The sequence below is a fragment of the Colletotrichum fioriniae genome (assembly GCF_027942845.1).
Source record: "Colletotrichum fioriniae strain IMI 355084 chromosome Unknown scaffold_2, whole genome shotgun sequence".
NCBI lineage: Eukaryota > Fungi > Ascomycota > Sordariomycetes > Glomerellales > Glomerellaceae > Colletotrichum > Colletotrichum fioriniae.
Window position 1 is genome coordinate 1,978,102 of NW_027076838.1, and position 18,840 is coordinate 1,996,941.

General features: G+C 53.7%; 7 protein-coding genes across 7 annotated transcripts; 2 read left to right on the plus strand and 5 right to left on the minus strand.

Annotated features, from left to right (window-relative positions):
• Positions 1-30: 30 nt before the first annotated feature.
• Positions 31-1,563, minus strand: PBP2 (PAB1 binding protein; the record flags this gene model as incomplete). The annotated part of the gene is made up of 3 exons (XM_053187615.2): positions 31-53; positions 113-992; positions 1,048-1,563. The coding sequence occupies 3 exons, from the start codon at positions 1,561-1,563 to the stop codon at positions 31-33; spliced, it is 1,419 nt and encodes a 472-aa protein (XP_053055119.2).
• A 2,386-nt stretch (positions 1,564-3,949) lies between these two features.
• Positions 3,950-4,762, plus strand: N0V96_002348 (uncharacterized protein; the record flags this gene model as incomplete). The annotated part of the gene is made up of 1 exon (XM_053187614.2): positions 3,950-4,762. The coding sequence occupies one exon, from the start codon at positions 3,950-3,952 to the stop codon at positions 4,760-4,762; it is 813 nt and encodes a 270-aa protein (XP_053055118.1).
• A 1,958-nt stretch (positions 4,763-6,720) lies between these two features.
• Positions 6,721-8,286, minus strand: BUD16 (putative pyridoxal kinase; the record flags this gene model as incomplete). The annotated part of the gene is made up of 3 exons (XM_065756498.1): positions 6,721-7,339; positions 7,535-7,842; positions 8,281-8,286. The coding sequence occupies 3 exons, from the start codon at positions 8,284-8,286 to the stop codon at positions 6,721-6,723; spliced, it is 933 nt and encodes a 310-aa protein (XP_065614867.1).
• A 919-nt stretch (positions 8,287-9,205) lies between these two features.
• Positions 9,206-10,177, minus strand: POL30 (proliferating cell nuclear antigen; the record flags this gene model as incomplete). The annotated part of the gene is made up of 4 exons (XM_053187612.1): positions 9,206-9,223; positions 9,287-9,576; positions 9,644-10,073; positions 10,136-10,177. The coding sequence occupies 4 exons, from the start codon at positions 10,175-10,177 to the stop codon at positions 9,206-9,208; spliced, it is 780 nt and encodes a 259-aa protein (XP_053055116.1).
• A 1,082-nt stretch (positions 10,178-11,259) lies between these two features.
• N0V96_002351 (uncharacterized protein) lies at positions 11,260-12,835 on the minus strand (the record flags this gene model as incomplete). Its single annotated transcript, XM_065756499.1, has 3 exons — positions 11,260-11,927; positions 11,979-12,430; positions 12,690-12,835. 3 exons carry the CDS (start codon positions 12,833-12,835, stop codon positions 11,260-11,262), a joined length of 1,266 nt encoding a protein of 421 aa, XP_065614868.1.
• Positions 12,836-14,335: 1,500 nt separating this feature from the next.
• On the plus strand, positions 14,336-14,766 carry N0V96_002352 (uncharacterized protein; the record flags this gene model as incomplete). Its single annotated transcript, XM_065756500.1, has 2 exons — positions 14,336-14,401; positions 14,476-14,766. 2 exons carry the CDS (start codon positions 14,336-14,338, stop codon positions 14,764-14,766), a joined length of 357 nt encoding a protein of 118 aa, XP_065614869.1.
• A 234-nt stretch (positions 14,767-15,000) lies between these two features.
• On the minus strand, positions 15,001-17,616 carry N0V96_002353 (uncharacterized protein; the record flags this gene model as incomplete). The annotated part of the gene is made up of 1 exon (XM_053187609.2): positions 15,001-17,616. The coding sequence occupies one exon, from the start codon at positions 17,614-17,616 to the stop codon at positions 15,001-15,003; it is 2,616 nt and encodes an 871-aa protein (XP_053055113.2).
• Positions 17,617-18,840: the final 1,224 nt, after the last annotated feature.

The window sequence follows — 18,840 nt, forward strand, 5'->3', positions numbered from 1 at the left end:
TAGTCAGTAAAGTCATGAACGTCGTCAACGTTAGATCCGGTGTTTTTCCGATTCTGTTGCACTTGTTAGCACTCTTGCTCGACCCGGCTGACCTCGTCCTCAATCTGCTTACCAAGACGAGAGTAGAGCATGTAAAGCGCCATCCTGTTGCACTCCTCTGTGCCCGTGATTGTGACCAGCCGTTCGTTGCTGTTGTCTTGCGGCTCGTTGATCTTAATCACACTACCGCTGATCTGGCGTATTTCGTTGATCTTTTGCCCGCCCTTTCCGATGATGGCGCCAACCATATCGTTGGGGATATAGATCTGCTGGGTCAAAGGCGCGCCTGGCATGGCTCCTCCGTGAACGGGCTGAGCCGGGTGAGCGCCGTGAGGTTGAGGCATGGCAGCACCGGCGTGGGGTTGCATAGGAGCAGCGGCCCCATAGCCGCCAGCCTGCGCCGCACCATAGTGAATAGGCATGGCCGGGTTGGGCTGGGCTGCCTGGTGAGGGTACGGCTGCGCGCCGTACGGAGCAGCTGGCAAGCCGTGATGTTGGGCGCGAGCGTCGTGTCTGCGGTTGTAGTTATCACGGTTACCGTAGTTGCCAGTGGTTGGCTGTGGGCTGTACGGGACGACTTGCATGCCGCCAGGGACAACGCCAGCAGGGCCACCACTCCTTGTCGCATACGCGGAGGCAGCAGGGCCGCCGAACCGGTCGTTCAGCTGCTCTAGCAGGGTGCTGCCGACGTAGTACGTAGCGATGTGAACCGCGTCAGCAACACCCATTACCACCAGCGAACGCTCGGTCGACAGAGGCAGGCAGGAGTCGGACGCGTTAAGCCTTGCACCGGAAGCCTCCTGGATCTCGCGGATACGAGCTCCGCCCTTTCCGATGATGGAACCGATCAAGATGTGAGGGATGAGCAGGCGCAGAGGATACGTCTTTGACTGGGCGCTGGATGGCTCGGCCAGAGGCTCATTGTTGAGAGTCCGAATGATGAGACCGAAGGCCTATTCGACTGGGTTAGCTGGGACCCCTCTGGGCAAGAGTGATTCAATTACAAACCTTTGCAGCAGCATCGACAACACCGCTGACGGTCAAGATGCGCTCAACGGCACCCTTCTGGTAATCGCTGACGGTGCACTTGGCACCCGACATCTTGCGAATGTTTGACACATTTTCTCCACCCTTTCCAATGACAGTGGCAGCTTCCGGGCTGGAGATGACCGCGCGAATGTGAATCCAATCTCTCTCATCGTGACTTGCCGAGGGCGTGGACGTCGCGGGAACGGAGCCGGCAACGGAGCTCTGGATAGGCTTCGTCTCGGAACCTTCAGCGCCTTCGTCACCAGCCTCAGACTTTGTATCAGCGCCGTTGGTCTTGTCGGCACCGTTCGCATCCGCGGATGGGATGGTAGTTGCATCGAGCGGCTGCGCCATCTCAACCTCCTCATCACTCTTCAGTATCTTGTCCAAGGCTGGTCGCTTCGCGTCGGGCTGGTCGTTGCTACGCGAAGGAGACGAGGTCTCCTCGAGGGGACGCTTGGCCGAGTTGGCAGGTTGGGTAGGCGACGCGGACATGATGGGCTAGTTGTTAATGTCTCACACAAGTTTTCGCAATTCCGTGTATGTTCAAGAAGAGCTTATTTGTATTCGACTATCTACACCACAACGGTTTTCAAAGGAAAACGGGCTGGTGTAGTGGCGTAGTCGGGATCGGGTTCAGAGAATGTCTCTTCGGTGAAGTGGCTTTGATCGTGCAGGATAAAGGTCGTAGGGCAGGCAGAGATCGTGAAGTTGAAAGATCGGGATGTGGGTTCAGGATGACTCCTATCCTATCAGGTTCGAGGTGACTTCCGAAATCGTGAGAATCGCAAAGATACTCAGGTCAAGCGGAGGGAAGGCGAGGCTGGGCGATGAGGCAGCGGACGGGCAGGAAGAAGGTGGATGATGGAAAAGAGGTAAAGAAGGTGGGAGGGAAGGAGCTGATGATAGACAATGGTTGTATCTGGGAGGCGATTCGGATGCAGAAGCTCAAACCTTTCTTCCGTCAAACGAACAGTCCAAGCTGCGATGTATCGCGACGTGGTGTCAAGTCTGCAAGCAGAGCTTTGATGTTTCCTTGCGGAATGTCCCTTGTCTCCTTGAAGCTTGTCGAGCTGCTAAGCAACGAAACGATGATGGCAACGCGCCGACCGTTTAGCCAGAGTAGTTGGACCTGGATAGCTTTTGGAGGCGACACGTGAGAGGGAAGCGAAACTGGGTACCGATGCGCTGCGCCGTTGGAAAAACACAACCCACCAAGGGCTTTCGACAAACGGGGACAGAGACGAAGAGGCGAGTCGGTGATTAAAAGAGATGGGGAGAGAAAACCGTGCAGGGCAAACAGATGGGTTGGAAGGGGGCTCCGGATGTCTCGAAGAGGTTTGAGAAACGGGATGGGAAGGCAAGATATTCTCACGCTTTCTCCTCAGAACAAGCAGCGCAAGTGCCAGCGCGGCGCCAATGCCAGGAGCCCATCAGTGCCCGCCTGGGGGCAAGGGCCAGTACAGTGCTTGAAATCGATGCACGGTCTCCACATTGACGCAGCCAGTGCCTTTGCCTCATTTGCGGCCTTGCCTGAGAAGTCTCCACTCTGAGCCAGAGAAAAACAGGTATCCACACAGTGAAAGATGATACCTTTCCGGCAGATTAAGCAACATGGGGGAGAAGGTGGCCCCCGCTCCGGAGGTGCCTAACGTACCTTCCACAGCGTGCGCAAGGTAGCCAGCTGGTCCTCCTGGTACTCTTACCTCAAGCCGTACCTGCAAGTAGGTAAGTACGGATACCTGTGTGCCTTCCCACCTACCTACCTATGCTGGGGATTGGATGTTTCATTGGGCAGATCCATGCAGCGAGCCGCACAGTGTTTGCCATTTCGTGTGCATTTCCTCCGCACATCTCCCGCAGACTAATTGACCAAAGGAAAAAGGTGCGGGAGGGAAATGGAAAGCTGCGCCTTGCGCCTTGCAACCGCCCCGGCCTCCAACGCGGTGCTCTGCGTTGTTTTCTATGCAAGGGGATGCTCCCATCGGCACCAAGTTCACCAACACACCTGCTGCACACCATACTCCGTACGGGGTATTACAGAGTACACAAACCGAACCGGCACAACGTCACGTCACGTCTCGTCCATGTGAGAGAGAGATATAGGCATCGGTTGCTTTTCAACAAGTTTCTCAATCGCTTCCAGTCTCATCATTACGAGCAGCCAGAGCCCTACCGACGACTAGAACAATTTCTTCTTTAACCCACTCTACCGAGTCAGGAATTGCGACTGACAGCGCGCCAGACTGCTTGACAGCCAAGACAGAGCCATCATCTGTGCAAGTCGCGGACTGTCTGCGCCCCCGGAAATCTTGATAGCGTCCGACACACAGTGACACCTCGTATGAAACAAGCAGAGACGATCTAGCGCCCGAACACGCCTTATTTTTCCTGACAAGGATCGAATCAGACGCTCGACACCATTGGACGTGCCCATTGCTCCGACGGGCCGTGAGCTCTAGAACGGATCGAAGACCTGCGCGTGCTGCCGTTGCTTGAAGTGTTTCGTTTCCTCCGGGAAACCCTCTCGAGGTCGCGTGCGCCATTGAATCTAATATTTGCACCGTGTCGCCAAAATATCAGATTGTTTGGCCTGGATCAAGTACCTACAACAACACACAGCAGCCTCTCACCTTGAGCGACCACTTCCAGCACAAGATGGACGAATCACCCCGCCCTCTCAGCGATAGGCACACCTTGAGCCTGGATCAGAGCTTGCAAGAACTCCAAGAAAAGATTGAGCAACACCGGGAAGAGCTTGCCGCAGTATGCATCCTCGTTTATGCTTCTTGAGTTCTACAAGTTAATACGGGAACAGCTTCAACGAAATGCCAACTTAAGCCAGAATGTTTCTGGACCAGGGAGAGCATCTTATGAAGTTATGAAAGGCGCGTTCGAGCAAGTTGCCAGCACGCCTCCCTTCGTACCTTTCTCGGAATCCGTTCTACCCGCGCTACTAGCCTTGCGAACGACTCATCAGACCGTTGTTGAGTCCCAAGTCTATCTGACTAGCCAAGGAGCCATTTTTGATCAGACCAAACGCAGGCTCGAAGTTGAGCAGGCGAATTTATCTGACCAGAAAATCCTCCAGCAGAGTTTGGAAAAGCGAGTTCTGTCTCTCAAAGACGAGGCCGAATCTAGGATGGAATTGACGCCCGAACAGGCAGCCAAGAAAAGACTGGATGAACTGAGGCAAAAGAAGAAGCGTTACGACAAGGAGACAACTAAGCTACTTAAAGCTCTGAGAAACTTCATTGACGGTCACCTGGGAGGTCAACTAGCTGCGGAAGATCTCGGCGGACCTGTCGTGGGCGACATGATGGAAATTGATTCGGATCAACTCGGTGCTGGTTTCAACGCCCAGGGCCGACCTGTCAAAATCAAATCCAACGTGGACGAGGATAAACGACAACGACGCCTCGAGGAAGTTTGGGGGTTACCTCAAGAGGATGCCAGCCGGGAAAAAGGCAATGCGGACGAAGCAGCGGCTGCTGGTCGTGAGATGCGCGACCTTACCGAACAGCTTCTGAATCAACATGCTGAAGCAGCTGGCGACAGCACTGCGGCATACGTCAAGCTCACAAAGGAAACAGCAGCGGCGCGATTCCTCGTCAGGTCCAAGGTCGCGCAATTCCATCCTAGGGACGCGACGAGGCTCAAACTCATTGATTTTGGAAGAGAGCTGGACGACTAGCAGGGCTTGATCTGCCGCACATCCGTGCGAGTGTAACTGCGACGCAGTCGGCGCAGATCCCCCGTGTGGAGATGGCCAACCAGGCAATCAAAATGAATTTTTCGTGATAGCATGTCTACCCTGGGCCTTGCAATGTCAGAGAAAAGCTCCTGTTGTTAAGCGTCGAATCTCTTGACTCAGGGCACGTAGTTCTCATAGGCTCACCGGGGCCATTGCAGTGCGCAACTGAGGCTCCGATGTTCACAGTGCGCACTCGTTTTCGATAGTGCATCACAGTGTATGCGATTGACTCTACACTTGCCTCCGGATCTGGGTAAAACGGGGGGGAAAAGTTGGTGTCCAGGTTGGCACCTTGGCGTGCGAAGCATGCGTCTGAAGCATCTCCTTCGGCCCTCGTCAATGCAAAAATTAAGAACGGATAATCGACAGACTTTTGAGATTTGCGCCCTCTTTCAAGAGGGGTTCGCAGGGCCACTCTGAGGCTATCTGATTCTCCTCTGAGAGAAAGATCATCGCAAGATGTATGAACTCTGCCATGCCATGAGGTAGCTTATGCCCTTGCATGCTACCTTATGTCGGACGACGACCTCTTCAAAGTACGGAGTACTTGATACGTGAATGGGCAATTGCCACCTCCGGTTTTGATTGGTCAATTGCTCTGCCGCGTCCTGACGCGTCTTGCGCGACACCGCCAGAGTGCCCACTGATAACCCAGCGGTGGAAAGCTCCAGCAGAGCAGGCACCCAGCTTGTCGATTCAGAGGAGTAGACTCTCGCTCAGCATTTGACTCCCCACTTTGCTCTAGCCCAAGATTCCAACGGCAAAAAGGTAAACTCTACTCTATAGTCTTTACATCCCCTAACATTTCTCTTAACTCAGAATGACCTCTTCTGAACCCGTCGCCGCACAACAGCAGCAGTCTGATCCTCCCGCCAAGCGAGTCAAGACCTCCTCCAACGACGCCCCCGTCCCCGCCGCCATGGAGCCCTGCCCGCCTCTCCAGATCAAGAAGCTCTCCGACAAGGCTCGCCTGCCGACCCGCGGCAGCTTGTTCGCCGCCGGCTACGACCTCTACGCCGCAAAGGTCACCACCATCCCGGCCCGCGGCAAGGCCATGGTCGACACCGATATTGCCATCTCTGTTCCCGCTGGCACCTGTATGTTTGAGACCTCTACTGTTCACAGCTAGCTCCCCAAGAGCTTCCCCTTCCTTAGCAATTGTAGTCATGGCGATGTACTGACCACACTTTCTCGTATACTATAGACGGCCGCGTTGCTCCCCGCTCTGGCCTCGCCTCCAAGAACTTCATCGACACCGGCGCCGGCGTCATCGACGCCGACTACCGCGGCCAGGTCAAGGTCCTCCTCTTCAACCACGCCGACACCGACTTCGAGGTCGCCGAGGGCGACCGCATCGCCCAGCTCATTATCGAGCGCATCTTTACTCCCGAGGTTGTCGAGGTCGCCGAGCTCGAGGAGAGCGTCCGCGGCGCTGGCGGGTTCGGCAGCACCGGCGTCTCTCTTGCGCAGTAGATACGGTAGCGTTTGGTGGATTTATTGGGGGCCTCGCGTTATGGCTTAGAAGAGATTGGGCTCACGAGGATGAAGCAATCGACGCCATCACATCACCATGGGAACGATACAAAAGTTGTGGATTTCTTATAGAACTGGAAATGGATGAATAATGATAAATGCTACGGCCACCATGATGTGCCTTTTTCTAGTCCTAGTCCACACGCCGTCTCTCCATGCAGGTGACATGTATCTCCCCAAGCGCGCTTACTTTGCAAATCTATGAAAACAGCAAAAGAACACCACACACAAGCGCCTCTCCAAAACGAAACACACCTCTATATGTCTTTCTTTCTCTCCTACCCGTCCCAAAGAAACTCGAAACCCCTCCCACAACCCCTAAATTCCTAAACCCCTAGCCCCCTATCCACCAAGGGGTGGGGGTCCTACAACCTCCGCGCCCTCAACTCCACAGTCGGCTCCCGCAAGCTCGCAAGGTTCCTCACGAGCTTCAGCTCGGCGCTCTTGCTCTTGAGCAGGTGAAGCTTCGTCCTCCCTTCCTCCGTCTCCGCCAAGGCATCCCCGCCGGCGGCCGCGACGGCCTCCTGCATCCCGCGCGCCGTCTGCGTGAGGACCTCGTGCATGCTCGCCAGCACCATCTCCGCCGCCTTGGCGAGAGGCAGATCCAGCGCGTCAACCTCGTCGCCGCTGAGCCAGGATTCGCGGTCCTTGAGCTGCTGCTGCTGACCCTCTCTGTGAGCGCTGGCGCTGGCGCTGGCGGCGATGACGGCCTCGCGCATGCGCACCGTCATGAGGGCGGCAAACATGTCGCCCGTGCCGGAGAAGTAGGCGTCGATGGCGGGGAAGACAATCTTGAAGAGGCGCGGCTCGCCGGTGGAGGGCGACATGCTGGAGCCGACGACGGAGAGGTGGGAGGGCGGGTGGTCGGGTGAGGTGAGGGAGACGGAGGTGATTACGACGTGGGGGATGCGGTACTTTGTGTGCAGGGCGCGAATGGCGGTTTGGAGCGTCTGCATGTCGGTGATTTTGACGCCCGAGAGGAGCCTTAGTTTTTCCTGGGTCAGTCTTCTTGTCTTTGGTCTCTGTTGTGCGTGTGAAAGAGGGGGATGGACATTTCCTCCTTCATATGAGGTTTCTGTTATCGGGAAGCAGGAGTAGACGCCGAGGTGCCGCGGATATCTGACCATTTACACAAGAAGGGGGGAGAAGGAGACAAAGGGAGGATAGAAAAAAACATACTCGGCCTCAAACTGGTTGGGGAGAATCAAATCGGCGTGCTCGACGAGGCTCTGATACGCGGGCACTACCTCCTCGGCGACGTACAGCTTCCCGTTGTCGCCCATGACGGGGTCCAGGACCCAGAAGAAGCCGCCCGGCGTTCCCGCAGCGGCCTGCTTCCGCTTGAGCTCCTTTGCGATATCGCCCACGGCCACGACGGCCTCGGCGCCGGGGATGTAGCCCGAGAGCATCATGTCAAAGTCGTCCAGGTACGACTGCTTGAGCCCTTCAAAGAGGTCCCGGATCTCCTGGGCGGACACTCTTGTCCCCTTCCATTGTCTGTACCCTGTGTGATTGCCTATTATTTTTTGAGAGAGAGTGTGTTAGCAAAGCTATACCTATAATCTTGAGGGGAAAGGGAAAGTGAGTCATGGAGAGGGGGGGCAGAGTGGCAGGAGGAGGCCATACTGAATTGGACGGTGTTGAGAGCCGCGACGTCGCAACCGAGGGACTGCAGTGTGAAGACGGCAATTTTGTTTCCTACATTTCTGCGGGAGGCTGTCAGACCCGCGATACACCACTCTGCCTGTCGGCACGCCTGGCGCACATGGGGCGCCTGTGAAAGAGGCGCGGCACGAACTCACCCGGACACAACCTGTACCAGACAGTCAGTTACACGTCTCGGTCAAAGTTGCGAGAGCTCAAAGGAAAAGCCTTACATGACTGGCGACGGCCAGGACGCGTGTATCGGGGATCGGGAGTTCCACCGTCATGATCCTGTTGCGAGACTTGTGACGTCTTAAGGACAAGATTCTATGTTTGCTCACAATACGTGGTTGTGAAATCCTCTATGTTTTACTGAAAGCGTGTGTACGTAGTTTCTCAGATCTCAAAAGTCGGTTATCGGCGGGATGTTTTATCGGGAAAGATGCCGATGCGCGGAACAATTACAGATGCTGGACAATGAGAAGGAGTGTTGCGTTGAAGAAGTGCAGATATAAACGACCTGATGCGTTGCAAATCAGAAAAGTATGGGCAAAGTAATAGGTACTGTATCGGCGCAATTACCCGGATGTCTATCTATTCCGGAGATATCTCTTGGTCTTGTGTGAAGCAGACAGATGGGAGTGACTAAGTGAGATTAGAAAGGATCTAAACGGGTGTAATGCGGTTCCAGGTTCTTCCACTTCGTTAGCTTCGCAATTCCCGCTCTGGCTGTGGCTCTTGCTCTGACTCTGACGTTGCGACGGCCGATGTCCGCCCAACCCGACGTGACATTTCCAGGGAAAAAATCGACCCCGCCAAAAAGCCAAAGGGCGCATCGAAGAACCCCGCACTAGCCCGAGATTGGAAAGCTCTGACGGGAAGGCAGCTCGCCTCATTGCAGCTGCTATCAGCTGGCGCACTCTTTCAATTGAGAGAATCTGGTAAAGGACTCGATGAATGGCGAGCACACGAGGTACCAGAATTCATGGACCCATTGCTTCATGTGTGAGGTAGGCGGAAACAGTTATTTCATTATCTTTCGTGGTCCCAAAAAGTGCTTTTTGCTCTTCCTTCACCAACGTATTGCGTATCTCCTCTAGAACATGCAAAACTCAATCCAGAGTGAAAAAGGACAGGCCCTTTGCCCCGTCCATGATCCCGTGCAACGCCAGCAATATCAACTTCATTCCGTCGTCAATCGCCAATTTACTCCTCGTCACCAATCTAGGATGCACGTTAGGTTTTTGTCTTGATGGTATTGATCGTCAAGAAAGAGACCAGACTTACCTTCGGCGCCAGGTAGAAGCGCAGGTAGCTCGAGCCCGCCAGAGCGTACTCGACAAGCAGCGGTACCTCGTTGGAGAGACAGATCTTGACTTGCTTGGAAATTGCGGCGGCTTTGCAGAAGTTGACGAGGTACTTGAGAGAGAAGGTCAGGGAGACGGGCTCAGAGAGCTCAATGTCCACGTTGTTTTCGGGCTTGTCCACGTTGGTGTGGCTTCGCAGGGTGACGGATCCATTGCCAATGTCACCGCTGGCAGCGAATTTGACACCGTCTTTGCTCGCGTCGATCGTGACTGTACACGGTAGGAAGTTAGTTTTTATATTTTCTAAAGATCGGATAGAGGGGACAGTGCTGCCTACCCGACTCGCTCATGGCGATCAAGTCCGCGCAGATGCGTCTGAATTCGCTGCTCGGCATGGTGATTGTGGAGGCGTAGTCCGTCTCGGGAATGCCCAGGTGCTCCTGGTCAATGTCCATCAACTTGAGGTCGTACTCGCTGATACGGTCGTTGGCTGAGCTCTCGAAGAGGATGTTCAGGCTGTCGGGGGCATCCTCAGCCTTGAGCGTCAAGATGTCGTCGCCTTGGGCGGCGCGAAGGACCTTGGTCAAGGAGCCGAGGTTGACGCCGAGCGCGATGTTGCGGTCGCAGCGGAAAGGAGAGAAAGCCTCGGCCTTGAGAGCCATGGACACCAAGGCAACGTGGGAGTTGTCCATGGCCTGGAGCATGATACCGGAGTCATTGCAGTCGAAGTTGCAGTCCTGAACGAGATCCTTGATGGCATCGACGACCTGGGCAGGTTAGTCACAGAACCAGCAGCCATGGCTACCAAACCAAATTAGGAAAGAATTACCTTCTTCAGGATATCGGCCTGGTCGAGTCTGGCTTCCAACATCTCTGCGAAATGTCAGCGTCATGCATTTGGATCAGAAACTGGGAGAATTGTTGAAGAAAGAAAAATGGTGTGGACGGTACAACGTACTGGCTGATTGTATGTTTGTGAAAAGAAAAAGAGCAGAGGGGTATCTTCGGGTATTAGAGAAGCGGAAGGGAAGGCACAGAGATGATGGTGAGCTGTTGCAAAAGTTGAGATCGTCAAGTCTGTGGTTGAGGGGTTGATGAAGGGTGGAAGGTCTTGTCGCGGAAAGCACTTTAATGGGCAAACACGGTCGCGCGTCGTAGTGGGCTGGCAAGGGAACGACGCGTCAAGCGTTTAATAGGGCTCAACGCCAACAACGCGCGGGGAGGCGGGAACACTCACTCACAGGCACGCCAGCCAGCGTACGCTCCGTCTTTGATCGCTGACGAATGGCTCGTGCACCGTTCACCTACGTATCCGAATGGAAGGACAAGCGAGCAGCCTGGCAGGCGCATTTTGCCCTCCTAAGATAGCAGCTGGTCCGGGCTCACCGAGCTCTCTCCACTTTGCCAGGGGTGTACGCTGATGCTCCAAACCCCTGAATCGTGGCTCCCCCCTTTCTTCTCCCTGACGACCGGGCTTCTTTGTCCAAAGTCCGGATGGCAACCGCTGGGTATAGCAATAAAAACGGCGTAAAATACTGGAGCTGTTGCTACCCTGTGTGGCTGGTGAAGATGTAAACAAAACAAAGTACAGAACAAACAACTGGGTTACTGGTTTCTCTCGCTTTTTGTTCTCCAGTAGATACTAACTTTTTTGCTCGTAATACTAAAAGTAGTCTGAACATGTTATCTGGCCCGATCTCTGAGTCTGCACCAGATATCATGCTGGGCATGAGTGTCATTATACAATACAGATGGGTTAACTGGAAGCGATTGATACCTCCCATCCGGGTTCCCTGAAATCCCCTTCTATATGCATCCCGTGTGTGAATGTGTTTGCAGAGATTATGTATCAGAAACCAGTAACAGAAAAGGAAAACAAAGATTCAAATGACTGTGATTAGCTAAATCGTCTGCACCAGAACGCCGCGTCCGTCATCAAATGTCATATCCTCATCACATCGAAACAATGCGTGATGGATTCGTCCCGGTTCGTGGGCGGGGTCGGAGGTTGATGACCATCTCAAGTTCCTTGAGCATGCCTTTGTTGGCATCCGCCTTTTCTTTGGCGATCTCTCGTTTCTCCCGGTCTTCTCTCATCTTGACGATGCGCTCATCTCTCGTCAATAAGCTGCGGGGCCGGAACGGTTTAGCGACCGCCTCAAAAATCTCTTCCGTGTCGGGCTCTCCTGTGCTGCTAAAGTCTAGACTTGAAGGGGATTCTCCGTTCAAAGCTTTCAAGGCTTCGGCTGCTCCGCCTCCTTCATCGACTGTCGTGAGCCCACTGAGAGAGCTGGTCGGAGACAGTAGTGTGCTCATGGAAGAAAGTCGCTTTTCGTTCCGGTCGATACCCAGAGCGAGTGCCGCTTTGCCTTCCTCCCAGGCCTGCATCAGTATCTTCAGGTCAGCCCCTATGGACTCATATTGCGACATGAGGTTGGATCCGAGCTCAGAAATGTCGTCAGACTCATTGAGGCTTCGGTCAGACTCCTCCCTCAACAGCGTCAATTTGGCCTGTAAGCCACGAATACCGCTGGATAAAGAGTTGAGTTTCCGTAATTGCGATCTCCATCTCTCCCGACCAGGTGTTAATGGCATCTTTGGAGTTGGTGGTGGTGGGAATGCTTGAGAACGTCAGTCACCACGCCCCATAGTAAGGTGAAAAGACCACTTACACTCCTCATCGCTCAGAAGTCTTCTCAGATTGTCGAATGCCCTCTGGGTGACCGTATTGAGAGTGCGCACCGCTTCCACTGTGGTAGTCCATTTCAAGAGGTCATCACTCTCACCGCTCGCGTCTAGGGCCAACAATGCACACAGAAACATCTTTCGGATGGTGTGGAACCGTGCGGCGAGGATCTTGAGCGTCCTCAAAGACTCGGTATCCTCAAATTCGTTCTCCTTGAAGCCCTGCTGGGCATCGGACATGTCGAAATCGCTAATATCGTAAATATCGTAGTACTTCTCGAGGTCGAGTTGTTCCGAGAACCCTTTCACTACCGCCACGGTCTGATCGTATGCGGGAATGACATCCGCGAAGCACGCCCTCAGAGCCCTGCGGAGGCGCACGCACTTGCGAGTCTGTGAGCGATCCTCTATGCGACTGATGGGCGGAAGAGGCGCACTCCTAAAGTTTGTGTCAGCGCATCACGGACTTTCTCGCCAGCTACTGGGCCAGAGGAGAAATTAAACTTACAGACGGTAACCTCTGGAAACAAGTTCCACCTCCTGCACCAGAGCAATCGCTGCGCCAGTCGCGCTGTCGAATTCCTGAGAGTTTGAAACAAACGCAGTGACCTCTGACAGTGCTTGGGAGTCGTCTGTACCTCAGCCATTGTCTACGCATGAACACATGGGCGATCCCTGCAGCGATCACAAAAATTAACAGAATGACGAAAGTGCGCCGTCTGTTCAATGGCCCCGTTCCTGCGAGCCAGTTGATCGAGACAACGAGAGCCAATGCCCCCAGAACGACGACGACCGCGCTCGTTGAATCCAGCAACTTGTCGGCCGGGTTTCCGTCAATGGCCATATTGGCGGACCGGGATGATGCATGGTTCTGAGATAATATGGAGTGCCCACTCAATAGCTGGGATGCGATAATAGTATAGCGAAATTGCTCGAGGAATTTGGAGTTGTCGGCTCGGTCAATCCTGGACGCTACCGCGGTCTGGAAAGGACACACATCAGTAATTTCCCCATGTGCCAACAGATAGGGGATTTGGGAATGCGCACCGAATAGCTGAGTCTGTAAGACTTGTCGGAGGCCGCTTTGGTAGGTATGTCGACTCTGAGGGGATTATTGCGGAATCTCGACCCTCACCATCGGCCGACCTGTCGGCGCGAATTCAGGGCTCGAAGGAGGCGACACATCGTAGGTTGGATCGTCGTGAGCCCATCCTGCCTGCTCCTCTTCGCCTTCGTCTGCAGCATGCGCGCAGATTGTCAGTAGGCGGGCTCAATGGCATGAAAGGAGGTCGCCTATGAGAAAGTTGCACTCACCACGAAGGTACTCTGCGAGCGGCGACTGGTCAAACACAACAGGCTCCATCTAGCGACCTGGCAAGTATCGAGGAGGCACCTGCAAGCAGCACGGCCATCTGTCGCCCCAAGTCGTCACGCTGGCTGCTGCGTCGCGGGATCGTGAACGGTATAAGGGGTGGTGAGGTGTTGTGGTCGACTAATGATTACAAGACTCAAGGGAAACGCAAAACATGAGCAAACGCTACTTTCTAGTAGGCAGACGGTGCTTCGGGGGATATATACGGATTGTATGTACGGATATGTATTGTGAATGCGGAGGGCGCACCAGGGGGGAAGGGAGAGTTCGCTCAAAGCGCCGACCCGAGAGTGACCAGCCCGCTCGCGAATGGGGAAGGAAACTGGACCCCTGTAACCGATTAAGGTGCTAGGGGTACAAAGTCGGAACCTCGGTGGGGTGGTTGCATATGATCTGCCCCAGCTAACGGAGCGTTCTAACGGTGTCGCGGTGAGGTTTTGAGCACCGAGAATGTGGCTTGTGCATCACGTATTGCGTACCTGGGGATTATTATTTGCATATTTTTAATTTTGGTACATTGGATGGGACGACACGGGGCGGAGCCGAGACCGACATGACTCTCCACCCACCGATCTGGGGACACTAACGCAAGATTGGATGGGCAGGTAGTCAGTCAGTCAGTCAGTCTGGAAAATTATCCTGCCGTAAACCGATCTCCAACTTTCCTTAGCGGGATTAGGTAAGGAATCATAGTGAGCCAGTGACCTGCCAAAACCCCAATCGACCATATCTTAAGGTATTCGTATGAAAGCTAGCATTACCTAATCTGCGGCCCGCTTTGTGACGGAAGAGCTCTACGAACAGAACAGACACCACCACCTACAAGGCTGAGAGACCCTCCATACACGAAGTGCATCGGCAACGGAAAAGATACGACCGCGAGACTTGAGATCTCCCAGTGTCGCCCTAGTAATACACGAGCTCTCCGGCGACTTGAACACTCGTGCACCCCATACCAGCAATACCGCAACGATGCCGTCGGAACGCGACTACCAAATTTCCCCCATTGTGCAGGAATCCGTGATGCACAACACCAAGGTGGGATAGGTCCCTGAAACTGACTTTAATGGCCGACGTAATCTTTGTCGCTAACCATATCGCGCCTTCTGCAGACTCTATCAAACTTGCAGAGTCTTTCGGCATCCCTCTTCGGTGTCGCGGCTGGCATCCTCGGTCTCGAATCGTACAGCGGCTTCCTGTTCTACCTCGTCTTCTCCCTCATCACCGCCGCTTTGTTCTACGTTCTGCGCATCGCTCCCGAATCGACATCAGCAGGCCTTCCATTCCTCAGCACGAGCCGCTACTTCAAGGGACCATTCGACTTCTGGACAAGTGGGCTGCTCGGAGGTCTTTCTGGTTTCATTCTCACCTGGACGTTGTTCTATGGTTTGGTGAGGGCATAATGAGACACGGATAGCCAAGGTGGCATTTGTGGCGTCAGGCGTTGGGGAACCAGCATATGGGTCTAGTCGCAGGTATATATCATGGCAGAACCGTAATCTGAAAAAGAACATGATAACGCTGGCATAACGATATAAGTGAAGGATGTGGCAACATGCTCAACAACGCCGCTACAAAGTCTAATCAAAGCATAATTCCCACGCAAAACGCAAAAAAACAAAATCAAAAATCAAAAATCAGTCCACAATCTCGACGACAGTTCCCACGAAGCCCTCTAGGCCGGATCTATCATTGCGACCTCCCTCGAGCACAAGGATTTGAGAGCCCATCTCGACCCATTCTCGACTGGTTAGCAGCTCCAATGTAACCTGAACGCCCCCCGAGAACTCAAGATTATAGGTAGGGGCTGGTTCGTCATGTTCGTTCATATCGAAGATATCTTCAGTCTCCTCAGGCTTGGCGTTATTCAGGTCGTCCCTTGAGGCAAGCCTGGAAACACCCTTGACTCGGGCCGCCGCCCGAACGCTACCGACGTAAACATTAACAAGAGACCCGTACGCCAGCGATGCAGTGTTGGGGTCTCTGAATGACACCGTAAGTCCACTAGCGGCTTGAAGGGACATGCCGGTGTCCGCCATATGTTTGGATGGAATGGCCAGGACCATGCCTTTCCGGATTCGAGGAGCTGCCAACGGTGTCTCGAAAGCCGCTTCTGCCGATTTCTCTTGGGGTATTTCCAGGACGATTCCAATGGTGCCGACTTGACCAGCTTCAAGTGTGTTCACGGGGAGCCGCAAATTACGTATGCTGACAATTGTGGCTTTGTGCCATTCTCCTTGGATTGTGGAGGCTGCCACTGTATTGCGAATTGCGATTTTAGCAAGTTCTGCCGACGATGGGTGGGATATTGACAGCCCATAATTGCCAGGAGAGGCCCGGTCCTCCGGCGTCATGCCTTTGAAATCGTCCTCGCCGGAAGGGAATGGTCCAACAATGATGCTGTCTCCGACCGAAAGCTGGCCAAAACGTAGGTATCCGGATACAACCGTTCCCATGTCATTCTGGTTGGGATTCTCAGCAAGAGAAGCGTAGGACGCAGGAAGGCTGAAAGTGTCGTCAATGTGGAATAAGCACGACGGCTGTTCGGGGTTCAATGCCATCCCGACGTAGTCGTTGGCAGTAGGGACTGGTGGTAGGGGAAGGCCCTCCAAGAGGGCATGTGTCATCCCAATACCAGCACCGCTGACAGCACTGGTAAGTATTATTGGAACAAATTTGAGAAGGTCTCCATCCCGGTCCATCTCTGTTGTGACAGCCTTCACCTTGTCGAGATCTGCGGAAGGAACAGCTGTCCATTCCTGAACGCTGCCTTGAGCTGGTTGGAGGATCTTGGGGACTCTGCCCGCTGCTTTGATGTGTGTCAAGAGCTGTCCAAGAATTCGATGCAGACTGGCTTTGGTTGCAAGGTCCATTTTTGTGATGACGATAGCCAGAGGAGTCTTCAATTTTAGGCATAACTCGAGATGGGCTTTGGCAAGATCAACGCCAGCCCCTGCGACTCCAAGGACGTCGTTGGCGGTGGAACTCGCTCCGTCTTTTGTCGAACTCGCATCCGCATCGTCTGCCGCCAGACAGAGAATAGTCCACTGTGGAGCCCAGCCGAACAAACCGCGGAGGATGGTCCGGCGGTAACGGGGATGGCCGGCGGAATCGGAAACAAAAACCAGGCGGCCGTTCTCAGCACTGTCGTGTATATCAATCCACGACTCAACATGATCTTGCGAATAATTGAATATGGCGCGGTCCTTGTAGCCGATAAGCTCCTGTGCTACTGAGCTAGTGAGTCCAGATGCAACCTCGTGCCGATGTTTGAAGAGACTGATCCGGCTTTTCCCTCGGCCGTTGTCGACAGTCCCCGTGGACAAGGTACCCAGCAAAGTAGATTTCCCGGACGTCGTTGGTCCAGTGAGCGTTATCCTTAGCTGATCCGTGGTAGAGCGCCCTCTGCTTGGTTGCACAACAGACTCGGTAGCCCTTGGCGATTCTTTAGCTTCGCGACGCCCCTCTGCCGAGCCATCTGGGTGCCCGTTCTTCATTGAGTAGTCGGGAGTTACGAGAGCTTCTACAACCCAGAGTCTTGCCTGTCGAGCAATTTGGGCAGGTTGAGTAGCCACGCTATCCACCAACTCGGACGTCTCTAGCCATTCGCACTCGCCAACAATGACATGGCGTAGGATTTCCACGCGGCAGCCCAGCGTGGCTGCCATGACCTTGAGTGTCGTGATGCTCTCGTCCATTTCGTCTTTGGTAAGCCCTACCAGAGTCCCGTCATCAGCAACACCAATCTCATACAATGCTCCACGAGATTCTTCCAAGCCGGGGAGAGGTTTCTGTGGAGTCATCGCTTGGCTCAAGTCGTCCGTATCATCGGGTAATTTTGGTATGATGAGGTCCTTGGGATTCAGAGCATGGTAGGCACATGATTGCTGGAGCCTCCAAAGTAATTGCGTAGTCAGTTGTTGTAGGCGAACCTGTCGACTCTGACTGGAGGCCGATAGGGCAGCAGTTGCAATCTTTGAGCGGCTGGCGGGAATTCTGGAGTTCTGGGAGGAAGATATGGTGCTCATAGCGGTGTACGTCCGTCTTGGTCGCAATAAGAGGTGAAGCTTGTATTCAGTGGGTCCTTCTTGCGGCTCTGCTTCCAGCTTGGTGACGCCATAGTCTGAGAGGTGCCCCGGCTGGACTTGTCCATTATCAGAGTCGGACCTCCTCCCAGAGTCTTCAGGGGCTAGCCATGGGGATGAGACCCGTTGAGGATCCGTATCGAAAGTGAATATTGAACCGGAAGCCATGGTTCAAGTACAAGGGTGGCGATAGGATAGTGAGTGTGGTGGCGAAGGTGTGGCAGTTTCTAAAGCGCGTGATATCGAGTAGAAACAAACTCGCGATGGATGTCAACGCCGATTTTGAAGAGCTATTGCAGTAAAAAGGGCAGAGGAACGAAACGCTATACGCGGTATCATTTTGATAACTGAGCTGAGTGGTGATATCTGCGACGTGCTCAAGGCGCTGTTGCTGACTTTGGAGTGACGGAGAGGAATCTCAATTGGATTCCTAGTTGAAGGCCATGGCGATCGTTATCTATACGCAGCTGGTTCTGATATTTGTGGTCTGGGAGTTTGGAAGCGCATACAAAGACTGGAGTCTTTGGACAGAGAGTGGCTATGGATAAGTTTTGACGCTGCAGTCTGGCCGGAGCAATGACTCGGAGGACGGTGAGAGGTCTCAGCCGAGGTGTGACGCAGTTGGCCGGAAGTCAAGTTCAAAGTGACTAAGATACCTTGTTAGGTAAGATGGCAAGATGGGAAACTACCTTAGCACCTCTCTGAGTGGCTCGACTTTGAAGTGTCCGGGCGGGGAAAGTGCGGGTATTCGACCACCAGCCTATCCAGCGACCATGGAAAGCAGGGCCGCCTACCAGTCGGCGGTGAATGACTCCATGAGTCCACACTCCACAGCGTTGAATTGCGTCAAAGTATCCGTAGCGACAACTCCGACCAAGGGCCTCGGAACTTATCTACGCTGCGAGTACCTGAAGTAGACTCACTCATGCCAACGTACTTACCAACTCTTTCACCTGCGCTTGTTGAGTAGATCTGTCCAGCTCCTACATTGTCGATCTTGGGCTTGGCTAGCTATGACATAGCCAGTCTTGCTATTGAAGAGAGTTTAGCAACAAGGTTGACGTTGAAGTTAGATTACTGAGGAGGCAATCCTCTATCCGTAGATACTGTTCCTAAGATAACTTGGTCATTCGCTGTGCGTTTGATCTTTGGACTCTGGCCAGGTTTGTACGTATTTTTGGTGTCCGGAGTATTGTACTTACATAAGGTAGTGTCGGTGGCCCAAAAAGTCTCCCTACCTACCTAATAATAGCAGTCGGGTTGTCTTTATCCCCCTTTCCGTAACCTGGTTTTGTAATACCCGGGGATCCGGTACAAAATGAAAGTAACCAATACCTGCAAGTAAATATTTGCACCAACTTAAGGTACGAATCTCTTAGTCTTTCGGAACAC